We start from the raw sequence: 17,900 nt of genomic DNA, 5'->3' as shown, positions 1-17,900 counted from the left end.
ATGATTACTGGTTCAGTAGCTACCGATCAGGTCCAAGAAACAGCACCCAAAGAATTTTGTGTCAGTACCCTTTTAACCCTTTATTAATAAGTGTTGCCTACAGGCAACATACCAGAAAAAAAAAAATTTCTTGCCGAATTTTAGTATTGAGTATGAAGTCTCTGGCTAACTGTCTTCAGCCAACACTGAATGACAGGCAGTAAGCGTAATTTGTTGGTTTGGGGCAGGAACACAGGATGAAGAAGAAGTTGGGCACGAAAAGTCAGAAGGGACACACCAATGTAAGAGTGGTGCCACACACATGATGTAAAGCTAATGGAATTTACACCTGTGGTTCACATATGGCGAACGCTACCTGTACAAATTCCAAATGAAGCCTTAGGTGGCCTGGGGTGATGCCCACTTCTAGTTTCCTGTCTGGGGTTTGCCCCCTGTTGCTAAAAACATTTCTGCAAAATGCTTCTTTTTGTTGATTATGCTTGTTCTTGATGTGTTTTGCATATTTAAATAGGAAACAAAAAAAAAATTTCTGAGTATTTATATGTTTCGTCTTAAAGGGTTAAATGCTTTACCAAAGCTTCGCTTCAAATGGATTCCCATGTGTGCATTTTCAATATGTAAGTGGGATCTGCTTACTCTTTCTTTTCTGTTCCTCCCAGGGAAGGCTTTGAAGAAAAGTGTGTCATGAACAACTACTTTGGCATTGGTCTGGATGCCAAGATCACTCTCGAGTTTCACAACAAGCGGGAAGAGCATCCTGAAAAGTGCAGGTACATTTACAGCCTTCTTTTCCTTTTATTGCGATAGCAATTATATGGACACTCCAGGCGCATTTCTCTCGTCATCGTGGCGTTTCGTATAAAGAACAAGTGCGATAAGACCGTGGCTATGTGCAGTATCCTCTGTCTGCAAGTGACAGCATGTGACGGTGAGCCGAGAATGGTGGCTCTATCTGGCATGCGCAAGGGAGGAAGTTGGAAAGGAAGCACGCCGTCTCCCATCGTGCACAAGGCACTGGATGAAGGGGAGGAGTAAAGGTGTTCTACTTTGGTGGCGTATATGGCATGGCCATGTGGGCCTTATCGTGAAAGCAATCTGCGATGGGGACAGAGTCAAGATGCACCAAGGACTGATAGCTTCATGTGCACGGTGATTTTGATGCTTAGTTTGTGTTGAAGCGAGAGGCAGCATAAAGGTCAGTTCACTTGCTGCTCTGCTGTGCTTCCTCACGCCATCGTCTTGACAGTGGGTGCCCGCAATCATCGAGTGAGGTGTGGTCTTATTTGTCTGTGCATGCGCGACACCATATGCTTGTTAATTTAGTTAAGTGAATGTTTACAACTTTATGTGGCCAATAAAACTACTACCCTTACTTTGTATAGCTGTCTAATGCTTTCCTTCTTCGCCTTTCAGGTGAAACTGCGACTTTTCTTTTAGACCATTGTTCCTACGTAGACAAAGCCTGTTGTTTTGTTTACATTGCTTGCACAGTGGGAGAAGCTGTTCCCACATGGCACAGTATAGCTCTGGCTATGATGGTGGGCTGCTGAGCACAAGGTCACAGGTTCAATCTCGGCCTTGGCTGCTGCATTCTGTCGGGGGTGGAAAGCAAATGCATGCGCTCGTGTACCGTGCATTTGTGCATGTTAAAGAACCCCAGGTGCTCCAAATTAATCCGGAGTCCCCCACTGCGGCATGCCTTTACAGTAGAAACTCGTTCATAGTTTCTCGAGAAAAAAAAAACATGAGAAAAAAAAAACATACTAACCGGGAAGGCGTACGATCCGACAGAGCGAAAATTTCGACTGACTCAACCATCGTCGACGTCTGCGTAATTCGAAGTGTCGCGCATGGATCGTTACGGCACGAGACACCGACGCGCGTCAAGCGAATGGTGCTCTGGTGGCCCGACACGCGTCTTGTTGTTTTCCTATTGCATGGTGTTTTAAGAGGGTGACAGGAAACCGAAACGAAATCGAGCTGGCGGGTGACGCCGGATGCCGCTGGAACGAAATGTGGCGGCCACGTGGTGGCGCATTTGGATTATCGCAGACTTAAAGCATGCAGTATGCTACCGATGGCACTACGTACCACGCGCTGTAAAACAGATAGGTGAAGATGCTTATCGCAGTAGGTTTGGTAGCGATAGCTGTGAATGCAGCGTGTGACGGCCCGGCTGGAGATATTCCGGGATAAGGAACTGTGCGCGCCGTCGTTTTCACGTGAGACGGGCAGATATACTGGTCTTGATCGCGTGCGCGTCTCGCGCCTTTTCTTGTTCACACGGAATCTAGCGGCCGGAAAACTTATACGATCGCAGTCTGCAGCAGGGAACGGCGGCGCGTTTCGGTTATCGCATATTCTTCCGTTCGACGGCACCACGCGCTGTGAGACAGATAGAAATGGGCATCTTGCGCTCTAGTTTGAGGCATAGTAGCGGCGCCTGGTGGCGGTGCGCAAAACGTTATTTGGGTAGTACCGGCTTGGGTAGTATTGAGCCCTGGCTGTGGCGAAGCACATTTCTAGCCTGAGTTCTGCGTCAGTTCACACTTTTTTCTGCCCTGTTGTGAGTGCGAAATCTCATCACTTCTTGAAGACCATGCTGACCACGCTGCGAGTTAGCCGCAGCCTATAGTTTAACAAAAACGGACTCTCCGTGAGACGTAATGCTGGAAGCAGAAAAAATCGGCGATGCTGATCCGGAGAGGCCTAGCTCAGCCTCGAAAAAGCGTCACCGACGTTACTTCTGCATCGTGGGCTGCCATGAACAAGAAGGCCTGAATTCCAACATCAGATTCTACCGTTTTCCTTCAAGGCCTCACGAAGCGGAGCGTCGGGCGCGCTGGATAGCTGCAGTTCGTCGTGCTGGATAAGTGAAACTTCGCACCATACTGACTGCTTCACTTGTCAATGAAGTTGCTTGATTATCTGCATTCCAAAATTCGGTCTTTTGCACCTACAGTCCCGACGGCAGACCGGCATAGCAGCATGCAAGGCTGGTTATTCACGATTGGAGACCTGGCCACAGCGACAATTAACAATTCAACTGGTGCGAACTGGTGAAGTGACCAGGTGTGTGCAAATGACCACAAATGGTCGGGCTGATTCTGTGACAATTCACTACCCCACTACGAGCAGCACAGGTTAGAGAGTTAAATGTGCTCATCCTTGACCTCAAGCCAGCACGTTGAGGCAGCGCAGCAAGGTAGTATTGATTACAGCACATCGGTGTTCGAGCGCTGTCATTAAAAGCTACATCAAGCGAGCAGCGCACGAGCTCGTGCTGCAGCGTGATTCACACGTACGTTACTGCGAGCTCATATGCATTGCATCAGTTATTTATCAGTTGCTAAAGGGACAGATGGCCGCTACTACAGCGCAGGCATAACTACTTGTCTAGCAGCATGCAGTCAACAAAGATTGCAGGAGGCCCGCTGTTTCGCGGCATGTTGAAACACTGCTACTGTCGCGGCGCGTACGATCATGCGCTCGAGCACTTCGTACATCGTGGCATGCTGAAAGACCGCTGCCGTCGCGGCGTGTACCGTCGTGCGCTCGAGCAGTTCCGTACACATGATGTCTGCTTATTTCTGCTGTGAATTCATTTATATCAAGCATTTCCTCATGTTTGTCACCTGAATCTAGCAGCGTGCAAACCTTACCTGAAGTTCAACTTCGTACGCGACTCACTTCACTTGCGATTGACACCGCGCTAAAGCTTTGCCGCTTATTTCTTGAACGGCGTACACGTATTCGGCGTTGCATAATTTATTGCCTTTACGCAACGTGCTACCCCTGAAAAAATCTTTGGTGCCCGATATTCGCTGCAAGCCGTGGTACAACAAAACCGAAAGTGGCGGGTCCATATTGTAAACGTGCTTTCCGAAGCAGACGACTGAGCTTGGTACTACTACCCAGTTCAGGACAGAGGGCACTCTTTAGCACCATTTTCGCAGCCCCCCCTGGGCAATGCAAGAGCCCTATAGGATTGGCGGTGATAGCTGTGAATGCCGCATGTGATGGCCCCGGAGAAGATTTGCTGGTACCAAAATGAGAAACTGAGTGCGCACCAGCGTTTTCACGTGAGACGGGCGTGTGAGTATTGCGGTGAAGCTGCTACAGCGGGCAGCTATATATACTGCTCTTGATCGTGCCCGCCTCGCGCATTTTCTTGTTACATGAGATCTAGCGGCCGGGAAACGTATTATACGATCGCAATATGGTGAGGTACTGATCGTTGGTGCCGATAAACCGTGTTTTGCGGTATATCCTCGAGAACGAAGAGAAACAGAACAGAGAGTTATCACGGCTGTAGTAGACTCGGACTATAGGGAAATCGCTTGCGTCTCGGCACGGGATTGTACGGTAACTGAGGGAGAGGAAATGGCTGTTGCTCTAGCAGCTGTGGAGGGCTAATGCATAAATTGATCCCTTATAATTCTAAAAGACGTACTCCAAGGAAGCATGCTGAAACTACATTAACGGCAGAATCGGTCAAAAAGCGCTCTAAATCTTCTTCCGCACTGGCCGACAGAATAAACGCATTAGACACACCATTTTTTGGGTACCGGGGCACACTGAGATTGAGGGCAACCAAAGGGTTGATAGTATCGCTCGCGAGCTTACAAACTGAGCGGACCTAAACAGAGATCCTGAGGATTTCATGACAGTGATCCCAGTGTACTCTGACATACTAAATTACCATAGAGGGATGAGGATCAGATATCCCCTGCCCCACAATACACTCACTCAACAACAGGCAGTTTACTGGTGAAAGCTGCAGACAGGAACTCTCCCATATTCGTATATATTAAGCAAAATATTACCAAGTCAATACAGGGACACATGTCCGTGGTGTGGCGCAATACCCACACTTTATCACATCACATGGGAGTGAAATATGAATAAGGCATTTCACAAAATAGAAAATCCGAGTGCGGAGCAGTGGGAGAGTGTGCTTTCCAGCGGCAACCCTAGCCTCCAATGGAGGCTGGTGGATCATGCCCGACGAGCAGCCACGCTCAGTGGTGCCCTGGTTGGCGCCCCCTGCATGGGGCGCCAACCATGCAGGCTGGAGATCGGCATCAACCAATAGAAGATGAAGACATCAGGCCTGACTGCTGAATTACTCTTTCTAGAGCAATCAAGTTTACTTCCTCCTCCTCCGGAAACATATGAACCTGTAAAAAGTGAGCGTAACTCTATTGGGGCATTTTCTGTGTTCTCGATTGCGGACGTTAGCGTCGAGAAAACGTACGTAACGGGATGAGATTCTGCAAATCAGATCGTGGTTTTGGTAAAATAAAAGTGCTGAATCTAAAAGATGTTCCACTGAATAATATTTTCTCTTTGACTGAGGTTTGTTCAGTTGCATTATTACCAATTAGTCATAGAAGTGCTCAGGGTTAAAAAAAAAGAAAAATGTTTAATCTGTAAGATTGCATAGTTTGTTCATCATTTCGTGTCAATGGGATTGTTAGTTCTGAAGTTTATTACTTGCTTTGTTCTATCTGCAGGTCTCGCACCAAGAATCTGATGTGGTATGGTGTTCTGGGTGGAAAAGAGTTGTTGCAACGTACATACAAGAACTTGGAGCAGAGGGTGCAGTTGGAGTGCGATGGGCACCGCATTGCATTGCCTTCCCTACAAGGCATTGTCGTCCTCAACATACCCAGGTAATGGGTCCACACGAACTGTTTGGTAGTTAATTACTGCACCAGTTAACCCTTTGAAATTATAAACTTATATCCAGTTAACTCTGAAGCTACAGATTTCAATCTATAAAATAGTTTTCGCCAAAAAATTTCATTGAAGCATCTGGGGTACGTTGTCACAGTGTCTAATTATAGTAGTGCGTAAGAAAGTAGTGGCTATGCTAATTATCGTTCAGCTGCTAATTACACTAATGCAAAATGTAGCCAAATACAAAGCCTAAGGTGACCTGGGATAAAAAAAATGTTAAGGAAAGCTGGAACTATGATATTCTGCCTTTGATAACCATCATGTTTTTCATGACAAACGTCGTGCCCCAAGCAACCAACATTCTCCATCGGACATCCATTGGATTTCCGTTTTCGATATAACGAATATCCAGTAGATGTCCACAAATATCCAACAGACATCCATCGCAGGTCCAGGAAGTGTCCATAAAACAAATTTGTATATCAAGGCTGGCGTATTTCGAATGGTACTTCCGGTTTTAACAATATATCGGTTATAACACTGAGAAGCCGCTGCACCATCGACTTTTGTACGTTTTCCATGGTGAAATAACCCACTTACTACAATGCCCTGACGCCGCATTATCGGTTATAACGAAGACTGGCTGCTGGGTGTCCAAGCCGAAAGGTAGTGAAATGCAAAATCCTTGGAGAGAAAAAAAAAGAAAATGAGAAATTCGAGCTGCTGCACAATGGGCCGCTGCTCCAACAGCCACCGTGCACTCATTTTCAAGCCATCTTCGCGTAGCTTTCTCCCATCCCCTTTCCACCCCTCTAAACACAAATGGGCTGCGCCCATAGCTCTATGCCGCCCTGCCCTCTGAAACACATATGGACCGCACCAACTGCACCGCAAGCAGATTGCGCTGAGCCGGGCTCTCGCACGAGACAATCATTCGAGGGATTGCCAGCCGTTTGTGCACAGGCGCAAGTAAGAGCAGGCGTGAGAGAGAAAATCTTGGGGCTTTTGCTCCTTGAATATATGAGTCAGCCTAGGCACTGCGGAGAAGGTTTCTAAGCACGTGTTGTATGCGTCTGTCCCCCAGATATGCCGGCATTGTGGAGTGTGGTCAAGTTTGTTTACCCTCTGCTGCTGGCTGCCTGCGCGGTGAGCCAGTGGGCATGGACACCCATTTAGTGATCACTGTGTCTGAAGAGGCAAGGTTGTGACTGGTGTTGTAGAAGTCGACAGTTGCTTTTTTTGTCAAGACGATAGATTGGATTTTTTACAAGCACTGCTCCAGGAGGGCACATGTAACTGGCAAACGGAGGCCTCAGGAGGGCATCTAAGGTTATAATAAAGCAGCTGGCGCAGGATCTCGAGAGCACCCAAAGGGTAGCGGGGGGATCAATCAAAGCTGGAAGCAGGGCAGCCCATGGGTTGGAGCCGCAGAGGCTGATGTCAGGGGTATATAAGATCCAGAGCCAGAGGTGTATAAGATCGGCTGTCTGCTATTGCGGACAGACAATTTTTTATGCAAACACCTCCTGGCATGCTTCGGCCTTCTCATCCGGCACCTCTAACCAGCAAAGGCATTTAAGACCCACAATTTAAATAAAGAGGGTGTCACTTGGGTAATTGGAGATTTCAAGGAGAGGCCTTCGTCCTGCAGTGGACATAAAAATAGGCTGATAATAAAAATCTCACGACAAGTCGATTTCATGGTGCTCATTTCGTTTAAAAAAAATGGGCTGTCCGCTGCCGCAGACAGCCGATCTTATACACTTCTGGCATGCTTCGGCCTCAGTGAGCCCCAGCCCGTGGACCAGCCCGGGTTCTATCTTTGGTGTCCCTGTCACCGCTTTGGTGTCCTGGAGGCACCGCCAATAATACAAAATAATGACACGTTGTTGCAGCTAGTAAAAAAACACGATTGAATAAATATATTTACATCCAGCCGCCAACTTGGGATGCTAAGTTCAGCACTACCGCGCCCCCTGACTTCTGCAACACCAGTCAGAACTTTGCCTCTGAAGGTACGTCGGACAGACTTGCTAAGGCCTTCTAGATTTTCAATATATGCGGCCCGGGCTCTACTATGGTCACAAGCTATGATCCGCTACGACTGACTTAGAACGAGCGCCGCAGGTGCGAGACAGTCTGTCTGACACAGTGGTTGCCAAATTGGGCGTCAGTGCCCGCTGCTTCACCTATTTTACCGTGCTGGCAGCCAGTGGCCTAGCATAAACAAACTCAACCCCACTCCGCAATGCCAGAATACCTAGGGACAGACACCTACAACATGTGCTAAAGAAACCTCCTACGTATTGCCTAGGCAAAATCATATATTCAAGGAGCAAAAGCCTCCAGGTTTTCTCTCTCACGCCCACCTTTACTCGCACCTGCGCAGAAACGGCTGGCGCGTCTCGTGTGCTCCCGCAACGGTTGCAGAAGATACTGCCAGCCTTTCCTCCTTGCCTCCCCCCTCCCCCCCCCCCCACAAGAACCACTTCTCTCGCATGTTTCATGTTTTTCTCCCTCACAGGTTGCAGAATCAAGAGTCTTTCCTTTCTTTAGATCACTGTCGTCATCATCATCATCATGTTGCTCGCTGGCTCCTCATTCAGTGAAGCTCTGCGAACAGCTTAATCGCTCGCGTTCGTTTTTGTTGGTTGTGTTGAAGTCGTTTCCAGCCACACGGTTTCTCAACTTCTTTCTCAACTTCTTCTCAGCTTTCGCAACATTTGGTGGCCCCTTTTGGGGCCACCAATGGGATGCCTCGGCGGTGCTCGCATATCACTTGCCACCCGTGACACCTCTTTGCAATTGTTATAGCAGTGCCATTCTTTAGTGCCGACAGCTGCGGCTTGTTACATGCGATCGGAGCACCCAAGAAGCAGTTAAACGAGTGAATTTAATCAGCAGCCGGGTGGAGGAAGGTGGTGGGGAGGCGCACTGGCCTCCCTGCCTATATAGTTTTCTCATATCACCTCTGCCATCCCCCTATTTAGATTTTTTCATGCAACTCGGTTATAACAATTATCAGTTATAACAAGGGAATTTTCGTGGCACTTGAATGTTGTTATAAGTGGGTTCGACTGTATATATACATATATGTGTGTGTGTGTGTGTGTGTGTAATATGGCGGCTCTTAGCTTGTTCAAGGTGATGGCATTCTTTTATGATGGCGTCGATAGTCGAGACGTTGCCGAAAACAAGCAAATTGAAAGCGCCGTCGGCGATGCCTTTTAGCACATCTGCCACTTTATCTGCGTCAGACGTAGTATTGTCAGCTTTGCGGCATAGAGCCAAGACGTCGAGGATGTATGAAACATACGGCTCTGTAGATGTCTGAACACGAGACGCAAGAGCCTTTCTCGTGGCAGCCTTGCGCCCAATGGGGTCGCCGAACAGTTTCCTGAGTTTTTCTTTGAATATGTCCCAACTGGTTATCTCGTTGTTATGTGTTTGGTGCTACAAGCGTGGGGTGCCGCTGAGATAAAAGATGACATTGGCGAGCATGATCGTTGGGTCCCACCTGTTATTAGTACTGGCGTGTTCATAGAGCTTGATCCATTCGTCAACGTCCTCTCCCTCCAGGCTAGAGAACACACCAGAGTCGCGATGTTGGGAAACCGTGATGATTGCAGCCGTTGCAGAGGCGGTCTCTTCACTGGGAGGCACGGTGACAAGCTCAATGTATCGACCACTTCGGAGTTCCGTGGCAAGGATGGGGATCGCTAACCTCCACCAGAATGTTACGTGTGGAAAGACACAGACAAAAGAGGCTATTTGCAGGCTATTTACACTAGAGCCAGACAGCCCGGCCGACACTCGCGCCAAGGGCACAGACCCAACTTCATCATCATTCTCGCGGCGGCTCGTGTCTTGAGCATCTCTCGATGATATCGTAATAATATATACCGTATTTACTCGCATAATGATCGCACTTCTTTGTAAAAAAAATTGACGCAGATTCAGGGGTGCAATCACTACGTGGGTTAAATTTCCCATGAAAAGAAACATTTTCTTTTTTCATCCCACATTTGCTGCAGGTTGACAACAGGTCAACAAGCAGGCGGCTGCCGCTGTCAGTGCGGGACACCAAAACAAAAATGGCGGCCGGCGGAGCAAGCCGAACGCACCGAACGTTATAGTAACATAGAAACACATGGCGGGCATGCTGCGGAAACTACAGCATTTGTCTTCACTGCTATCCTATTACGGCACGTTTCCGCTAAGGGTGGGCGAATATGTTAGTTGCGTTACAAGCGTCGGTGTACGAATAGGGTACATTTCTAACGTATCAGTGGAAACGTGGCCACTATTGTTGCTGCTCACGATTTGTTGCGTGCAAGAGTGCAGACGAGAAGAATCAAAAGGCACCCTTTATGTTGTTGTTGTTGACCAAAACCATTATGAAGCCTACAAATAATAAAGCCGAGGCAAGTTTGGTTGTAGCTTTTTTTTAATGGAAGTGCGGAAAGTCATGACAGGAATGAAATGGGGCATCTTCTTAAGAATGTTTGGTGCGTGCAGACCGCTTCGTTTGTCTTGAAGAGTCGTTCACGTAGCATTCGACAGATGGTAAGCACGATCATTAATAGCTAGACTTGGCACATGACATTTCGCTGCGGCAAGTTCAGGGTGCGATCATTACATGGGAAAAAGAAAATCAAATTTTGACGACAAAATTCACAGGTGCGATCATTATGCAAGTAAATGCGGTATATATATATATATATATATATATATATATATATATATATATATATATATATATATATATGTATATATAACACAGTAGAACCTCGTTCATACTTTCTGAAAAAGAAAAGAAAGCGAGAGAAAACGTACAAACCGGAAAAAATTTACGATCTGACTTGACAGACTCAACTTGACTGGCTCAACTATTGTTGACATCTATGTAATGCGAAGCGTCATGCGGATTGTTGCAGCACAAGATGCCGACATGTGTCAAGCTGGTGGTGATTCGGCGGCCTGAGACACGTTTTGTTGTTTTCCTATTGCATGGTGTTTTAATAAGGCGACGGGTAACCGAAACGAAATCGAGCTGGTGGGCGGCGCCGGGTGCCGCCGGATTGAAACGTGATGCCCACATGGCGCTGCCTGCAGCAGGTAATGGCGCGCGTTTGGATTATTGCCAACTAAAAGCGTGCAGTACACTACGAATGACGCTATGTACCAGACTTTAAAACACATAGGTGAAAATGCTTGTCGCACTAGGTTTGGTAGTGATAGCAGTGAATGTGACGTGCGACAACCCAGGCGGAGATTTGATGGTACCAGAATAGGAAACTGTGTGCGCCGTTGTTTTCATGTGAGATGGGTGTTCTAGATCACATGCGCCTCGCACCTTTTCTTGTACACATGGGATCTCGCAGCCCGAAAACATATACGATCACAGTCTGCAGCAAGGAACGGAGGTGTGTTTGAGTTATCACCTATTAAAAGCCTGCACTCTGCTTCTGACAGCACCACACGCTGTGAAACAGGTGGAGATGCTTATCGCAATAGGATTGGCGGTGATAGCTGTGAATGCTGCGTGCGACGACCCTGGAGAAGATTTGCTGGTACTGAAATGAAAAACTGAGTGCGTGCTGGCATTTTCACATGAGGCGGGCGGGCGAGTAGTGTAGGCGGGTAGAGAGCAGCCAACTATATAGACTGTTGTCGATCACTCGGGCCTCACGCTTTTTCTTGTTTACATGGGATCTAGTGGCTGGAAAATGTCTCATATGATCACAGTTTGGCGACATACTGAAAGTTGGTGTCGAGAAATCATACTTTCCGGGAATGTATGAACCGGTAAAAAATTTTCGCAACCTTAATGGGTAATTTTTTGTGTTCTCGATTATGAACGTTACCACCAGAAAAACAGGAACGTATCAATGAGGTTCTACTGTATATAGTCGTATAAGAAACCAACAAACAATGACACAAAGGGCAGCATAGGGAAAATTATCTGTAGTTCTTAATTTAATTAAAGAAATGATAAATAGATGTAATCGAATCGTAACTTAGTAATGATGGTCACAATGGCTGTGTAGTCGCTATGATATACACTGATAGGTGAGTGTGCCTATCAGTGTATATCATAGCGACTACACAGATATATGCCGCTCACTACACTATATATGCCGACTACACTATATATGCCGCTCGCTGGTCAGTTGGGCCGGATTGGTGTGGCATTGCAAGCGATATGTCTGCAACACAATATGTTTAAACCACTCCCTTTTTGGCCCTGATACGTCCACATTGAAATCACCGATAATGACCACAGGGATAGTGTCATCGCAATTAACCCACGCAAAGTGTGTAGCCATAAATCTTACGGGGCTGTCAGCCATTGCATTTTTTTTCTTGTTTATGGGGGTATGAGCCATTGATTGTGACAGTTTTTGACATGCTGTTCTGTATGTTGTATGCGTTGTTAGAAATAATGTAAGCACTGTTCGCTTCACTTTGCTGAGTGCTTGTAGCCTCTGCCTTACGCAGCTATGAGCCATTGCATTTCTTGCTTGCTTACTGGATGATGAGTGCTTACGGGAGTATGAGCCATTGGTTATGATAGCTTTAGTATGTGGACACAAAAATTCTATGGTACCCTAGCCATATACAGCTCCGCTGTGAAGTGACTGGCCGCAGGTGGGATACGAGCCCATGTCTTCCCATTATGCATGCGATGCTCTTGCCAATTGAGCTAATGTGGTGCCGTTTTCCCATCCACTTTCTGGGGTACTTATGTGTAGCTGCTGGAACTAAGCCTGGGAGGGTTAGCTAGTGTTACCACTTACAAACCGTGGCAGTGGATGTGCCACATCCTTTCTTCCACAGGCATCACACTTACATTAACTTTTTGGGTGAAGTCAACTGGTCAATAAACCCACACATGCTACCTGAAGGCATCAAATCTGCCTGATTTGAGACTGTTGCTATGTGATGAATGAGAAGAAAGGAAGCTGGGGGGGCCCCAATTGTTATTAGTATATTATAAGAAGCTGATAAACAATGACACCAAGGACAGCATAGGGGAAATTATCTGTAGTTCTTAATTTAATGAAAGAAATGATAAATAAATGGAAACGAAAGTGGATGAAAATACAACTGGCTGCAGGTGGGATGCAAACTCACGTCTTCCAACTGTGTTTGTGTGTTAGCATGCACACATGCATGCGTACGTGCGTGCGAGGGCATATTGAAGCAGCGGCATTCAAGCACCCAGCCATTGTTATACAGATAAACCTCGATATAACGAACTTCAATATAACGAAATTCTCGATATAACGAAGTATTTAACTTTGCATAACCTGGTCTCCAACGAACACCACGTAATTAGAATCTGAACATAACGAAGTGTTTGTATGCGATTTCAACAATATTTTACTTCCTCAGCAAAGGAATGCTGAGACAGTAAATGGAAACTTCCGTGGACACAGATAGTCAAATTATTTAATTACAAGTGGCTGCTTGCAAAGACACCTCTCAAATCGCGTGTGGCGTGACAAGAGTGACCACCCAAGTGAATCCGCATCATGTTCCATATACAGTCCAAGTGCGATAAGATCCTATCACACCCTGCACACTTTGTGCTTTAGGTGAAAGTGAAAGCGCGTGAAGGTGAGAAAAGTGGTGACTTCACACAGGAGTGCCGTTTCCCCACACGAGCAAAGGAAAAGAGAAGGAGGGGAATGAGCTTGTGATAACGCGATCAAGCATGCGCAAGAAGGGTAAGTTAGTGTGCGTTGCAATTTTTGGCGTGCGTCTCAAGCATGGCTGCGCATGGCTGTAAGCACGGCTGAGCTCATACATAGCCGCACACCTTGCTTTAGAGATAATCTGCCGCATATGCAAAAGTGGCCATGCCAAGATGGCAGGACACCATGTAAGCTGTCTTCCCACACATTTAGTATTGAAGGTTGCGTAATCTCGAGTTTTGGTGACCCATTGCAGTGAGAGGTACATGAATCATTCATTCTCTTTTGCAGGCGCTTTTTATGATAGCATCGTTCCAGCATGGGTGACGCTATCAGCCGCATGGGCGAAGTGCACGCGAACACGTAGCTGGCTTTGCTTAATTCGTACCGCCTATATGAAGGCGGTACGAACTTTCTCAACATGGCATGAAACCGTATCATTCGTCGCCGACTCCCGAATTCATCAAAATGAATCGTTTTATTACTCAAGCTTGCTTTCTTTTATTGCCCTGTAATTCTGAAAATTCTGCGACCCCTTTCCGTGTGAGAAGAATTGACCGGCTACTGTACTTATTTGCATATTTGCATTCGATATAACAAAGCAAATTGCCAATTTTACCTACTTCATTATATAGAGGTTTAATGTTATATCAAGGTCTTTCGCACTTTGAGTCCCAGCAACCTTGCCCCTGAAGGCCGCTGCTTTCAGTCTTCTTGACGGGGGCTTGGCGAGCGTCCCTGTTCGGTCAGCCTGAAACGTGGGTGCATGCGGGAAGGTCACCTCGGAGATGGTGACTGTGATTGACATCATGAGAAAGGTGCCTGTTGCTGGTCCAGATGCTCTTCAATTTCCCTTCTTGAGGACTAGGTGATTTAATGGAAAAACTATGCAGCCCAAGTTGATACGGACATTCGCGGTAGATGTGATGGACCTCACCACAATGGTAGCACCACAATGGAGTCTGTCCGACGTACGCCAGAGATCAGACTTCCGTTGGGGTGCACAGCGACCATCAATGTCCAAACCAGCTTGTGCTGATTGAATCGCGATTGGTTGTGGCGTCCTAATTGAGACTTCAGGGCAGGAAACAGGCGTGGAGTTTTGCAAGGATTCTGCGTACGTACGGTGCTGAATATCTGCGAATACGGGAGTTCCAGCGTTGGGCATCAGTGGGTATCGGTGGCTGTGCAGTGCTTGCTGAACCTCATCGCAGGTTACACTGGCAATGGAGCCAGCCACTGGCTGTCTCACTCCGTAGTGCTTCTTCATTTCTTCATAAACAACAAAGCAAACAATTTCGCAAACCCATTTGGTGCTACTGCTCCCAAACGCGGCTAACAATTCGGGAGTTAATGCAGCATTCACTTGCCGGTTGAAGAGAGCAGACTGCTGATAAAGAATTTTCTTCATCATCACAGCTTCGGTAAGGAACTCGGCCACACTCTTTGGGTGACTCTGTACCAGACCAGCAAAAAGTTGCTTCTTCGCGCTGCACATCAAGTGGCGTAACTTTTTGTCCTCTGGCATAGCAGGACCTGCTCGTTCAAAAAGTTGTCATATCCTTGACATACATTGTGACGGCCTCATTCGGCATCTGAACGTGGGATCGTAGTTCATGCTCAGTGCGTTTCTGGTGGTTGGCATTCCTGTAGCACTCCAGAAAGTGATGTCGGAATTCACGCCAGCCTGTTAACACATCTCTATTTTGGAACCACATCTGGGCAGCGTCCTTTAAGCTGAAGTACACATTCCGGAGTTTTGTGGCATCATCCGAGCAGATGAGCACAGCGACACATTCAAACTCACTAAGCCAGTCATCCACGTCCTCATATAGTGAATCTCCTTGAAAGGTAGGGGGCAACAGCAGGTTCTGAAAGGTACAGTAGGTTGGCGTAGAAGGTGCCAGAACTTCTACGGTGACTTGATACAACCTCATAGCTCCTTTTTTGATGTGCCAGCAGTCCTGCTGTCTCTGGTGGTAGGCATCGTTGCCAGCGGCTTGCTCTGTGAACTGGGGTGTTCACAGGAACTGTGTTCCAGCTTCTGGATGGGGTCTTGTGCATGGGATGCATCATAATGGTTGTACTCAGTGCCTCCACCAGTTTTGTCACGCAGTTGGATGACAAGGTGAACAAGATGGCAAGGTGGTTTCGTTTTGCTTAGAGTAAATCAGTCTGATTCTCTACTTTCTCGTCTTCTATGTGCGCCTTTCCCCCAAACTCTAGACAGCAATATAAGATGAATTGTGAATCTATGAGATTTTCAGCTACACCTTTTTTCATATTAGGACATCGGTCTATGTCCGAACTTATGTATAGGGTTTATCCGTAAAGTAATGAGACTTCCTGCCTCGTAGCACTGCAATCACCAGTATTGTACTCTCCGGAGGTGGGATTTGTGGGGGGGGTTCTAAGCTAAGTAATGCACCGGGCGGCAGTCGCGTCCAAGCTCTGACAGTGAGGATCTGAAATGGCGCAAGAAAGGTTTCTGAGTTTTTGTCACGACAGAAAACGTCGAGAATGGAGCGTTCGCTGGAGCAGTGGTGCGCAGTGGCATAGCCAGAAATTTCGTTTGGGAGGGCGGGCTCACGTTGCAGCTCGGCCTCCTCCTTATAGAATTTGTTGAGGGATCAAATACATTAATAATAACTGCGTTTCCATTGCTAAAGACGCTGCAACCGAATTCTTGAACGCTATGCGCTGTCAAGACAAGTAAAATATGTATTTTTTCATAAAATAATATACTAGTATGTCTCAAAAATTTTGCCCGAAATAACTGATATCAATGCTTCCATGTTTTCTGTCTATTTAATAAGTAAAGAAGGTATCACATGAACTTTAGAACTATATTAGTTTGAAACCAGCAGAGAAGTACCAGGGAAAAATCTCAATGACGCTGTCCTTTATTAAAATGTATTGCGCAGTGGCAGCTGTCACCGGTCATGTATTGTAATAGCACCGAAATTATAGTCGCAACAGAGAGCAGATATAAAAAGCAGGTGTTCTGCAATATATATGAGGGTGAGTCAAATGAAAGTGAGCCAATGTGAATATATGACAAATGGGGTACTTAATTTAAGAGTAGTCTCCATGAGCATATAGACATTTGTCCCACTGGCTAATGAGTCGCATGATTCCTGTCTGATTAAACTCCTTGGGTTGCTGCTTCAGAAAGTCTGTAACTGACTTTTTCACGTCATCGTCCAACATGAATTTGATTCCCTTGAGCTGTTTTTTAAGATGTTCCAAAATGTGGAAGCTGCAAGGCAACAGGTCTGGGCGGTATGGTGGATGTTGTAGCGTTTCCCACTTTAACTTTGCCAGTTTTGTATTAACCACATCAGCGACATGGGGACAGGCATTGTCGTGGAGCAAGACGACCCCATTCCTCAATTTTCCACGTTGTTTGTTCTTGATTGCGACACGCAGCCGGTCCGACATTTTGCAGTATTGTAAACAATTGATAGTCTCTCCAGGTTTAGCAAATTCAATCAATAATGGCCCCTGATGACCGAAAAAAAGAAGTCAACAACACCTTTCCGGCAGAAATGATGGCATTGCATACTGAAAAGATTTTGAGCCGAAAAACAACACACAGAAGGAAGACGACAACACCACGGTCGCTACTTCAACTGTTTAGTGAGGGTGAAAGCACTCGACATATATAGCCCTCCAAAACACCGCGCATGTGTACAAGGCAACATGGAGTACAAAGTTTTATCGGAGTAGGCGCGATAGAAACTTCAGCTCAGCCTCGTAAAGAAAAACCGATGTATCACTAACACAGTTCGGACCCGCTTTCTTGCTGTAGAAGGCTTCCAATGTTTCACACGATGTCTGATGCCTGCCTCTACCGAAAATCCTCGCATCGCGGAACCGTGGAAAACAATCGGTGCAAGCTCTGCAGTGATCCACAAGTCGCTCACCTTCATTATTTTTTATACCTTTTGCATGTTCCCTAAGCCGGTTGTTCACACAACACCCCGTCTGTCCAATGTAGGATTTCCCGCAGGACAGAGGAATTTCATATACGACGTTTGTGGCACACTTTACGAAACGCTGGCCATGCTTCTTCTGACAGCCAGGCATTTGGCTTTCACAAGTTATGTGATGGCTTAGCTGGGCAAGCTTTTGGGGAGCGGAGAACGCCACCGGTACATTATACCGGTTAGCCACTTTTTTCAGGCTGTGCGTGACTTTATGGATGTATGAGACCACTATAGGCCACTCTTTTTTCTTTGGCTCTACCCTGCTTACCCCAGCCTTCAACTTCTTCAAGAGCGTTTCTGCCATAGGGACCAAGACCGACTCAGGGATGCCAGCTGCAACGAGCCTGCCCAATCGATTGTAAAAACTTGCTTGCATCTCATGCACACACGACTTCCGGAGCGATGACTCCAGGCAGAGGTTGGCAATGCCTCTTTTCACTACCTTTGAGTGGGCCGAATTGTACGGAAGGAGCCCTTTTTGGGCACGAGGGAAGTGAGCCCAACAAATGTGCCCATCTGAAAACTTTAA

At 46.7% G+C, this 17,900-nt stretch overlaps 1 protein-coding gene across 3 annotated transcripts in view; it reads left to right on the top strand.

The window, feature by feature from the left end:
* The window catches only part of LOC135907064 (diacylglycerol kinase delta), a 472,455-nt gene that overhangs the window by 402,854 nt on the left and 51,701 nt on the right, over positions 1-17,900 (top strand). For all 3 annotated transcript variants that reach the window (XM_070531531.1, XM_070531532.1, XM_070531533.1), the window contains exons 20-21: positions 660-770; positions 5,517-5,675. In XM_070531531.1, the coding sequence (XP_070387632.1) occupies positions 660-770; positions 5,517-5,675 (270 nt within the window). The remainder of the gene's footprint in view (positions 1-659; positions 771-5,516; positions 5,676-17,900) is intronic.

This window comes from Dermacentor albipictus, chromosome 1 (genome assembly GCF_038994185.2).
Source record: "Dermacentor albipictus isolate Rhodes 1998 colony chromosome 1, USDA_Dalb.pri_finalv2, whole genome shotgun sequence".
Classification (NCBI taxonomy): domain Eukaryota; kingdom Metazoa; phylum Arthropoda; class Arachnida; order Ixodida; family Ixodidae; genus Dermacentor; species Dermacentor albipictus.
This window is presented reverse-complemented; position numbering and strand designations above follow the sequence as displayed.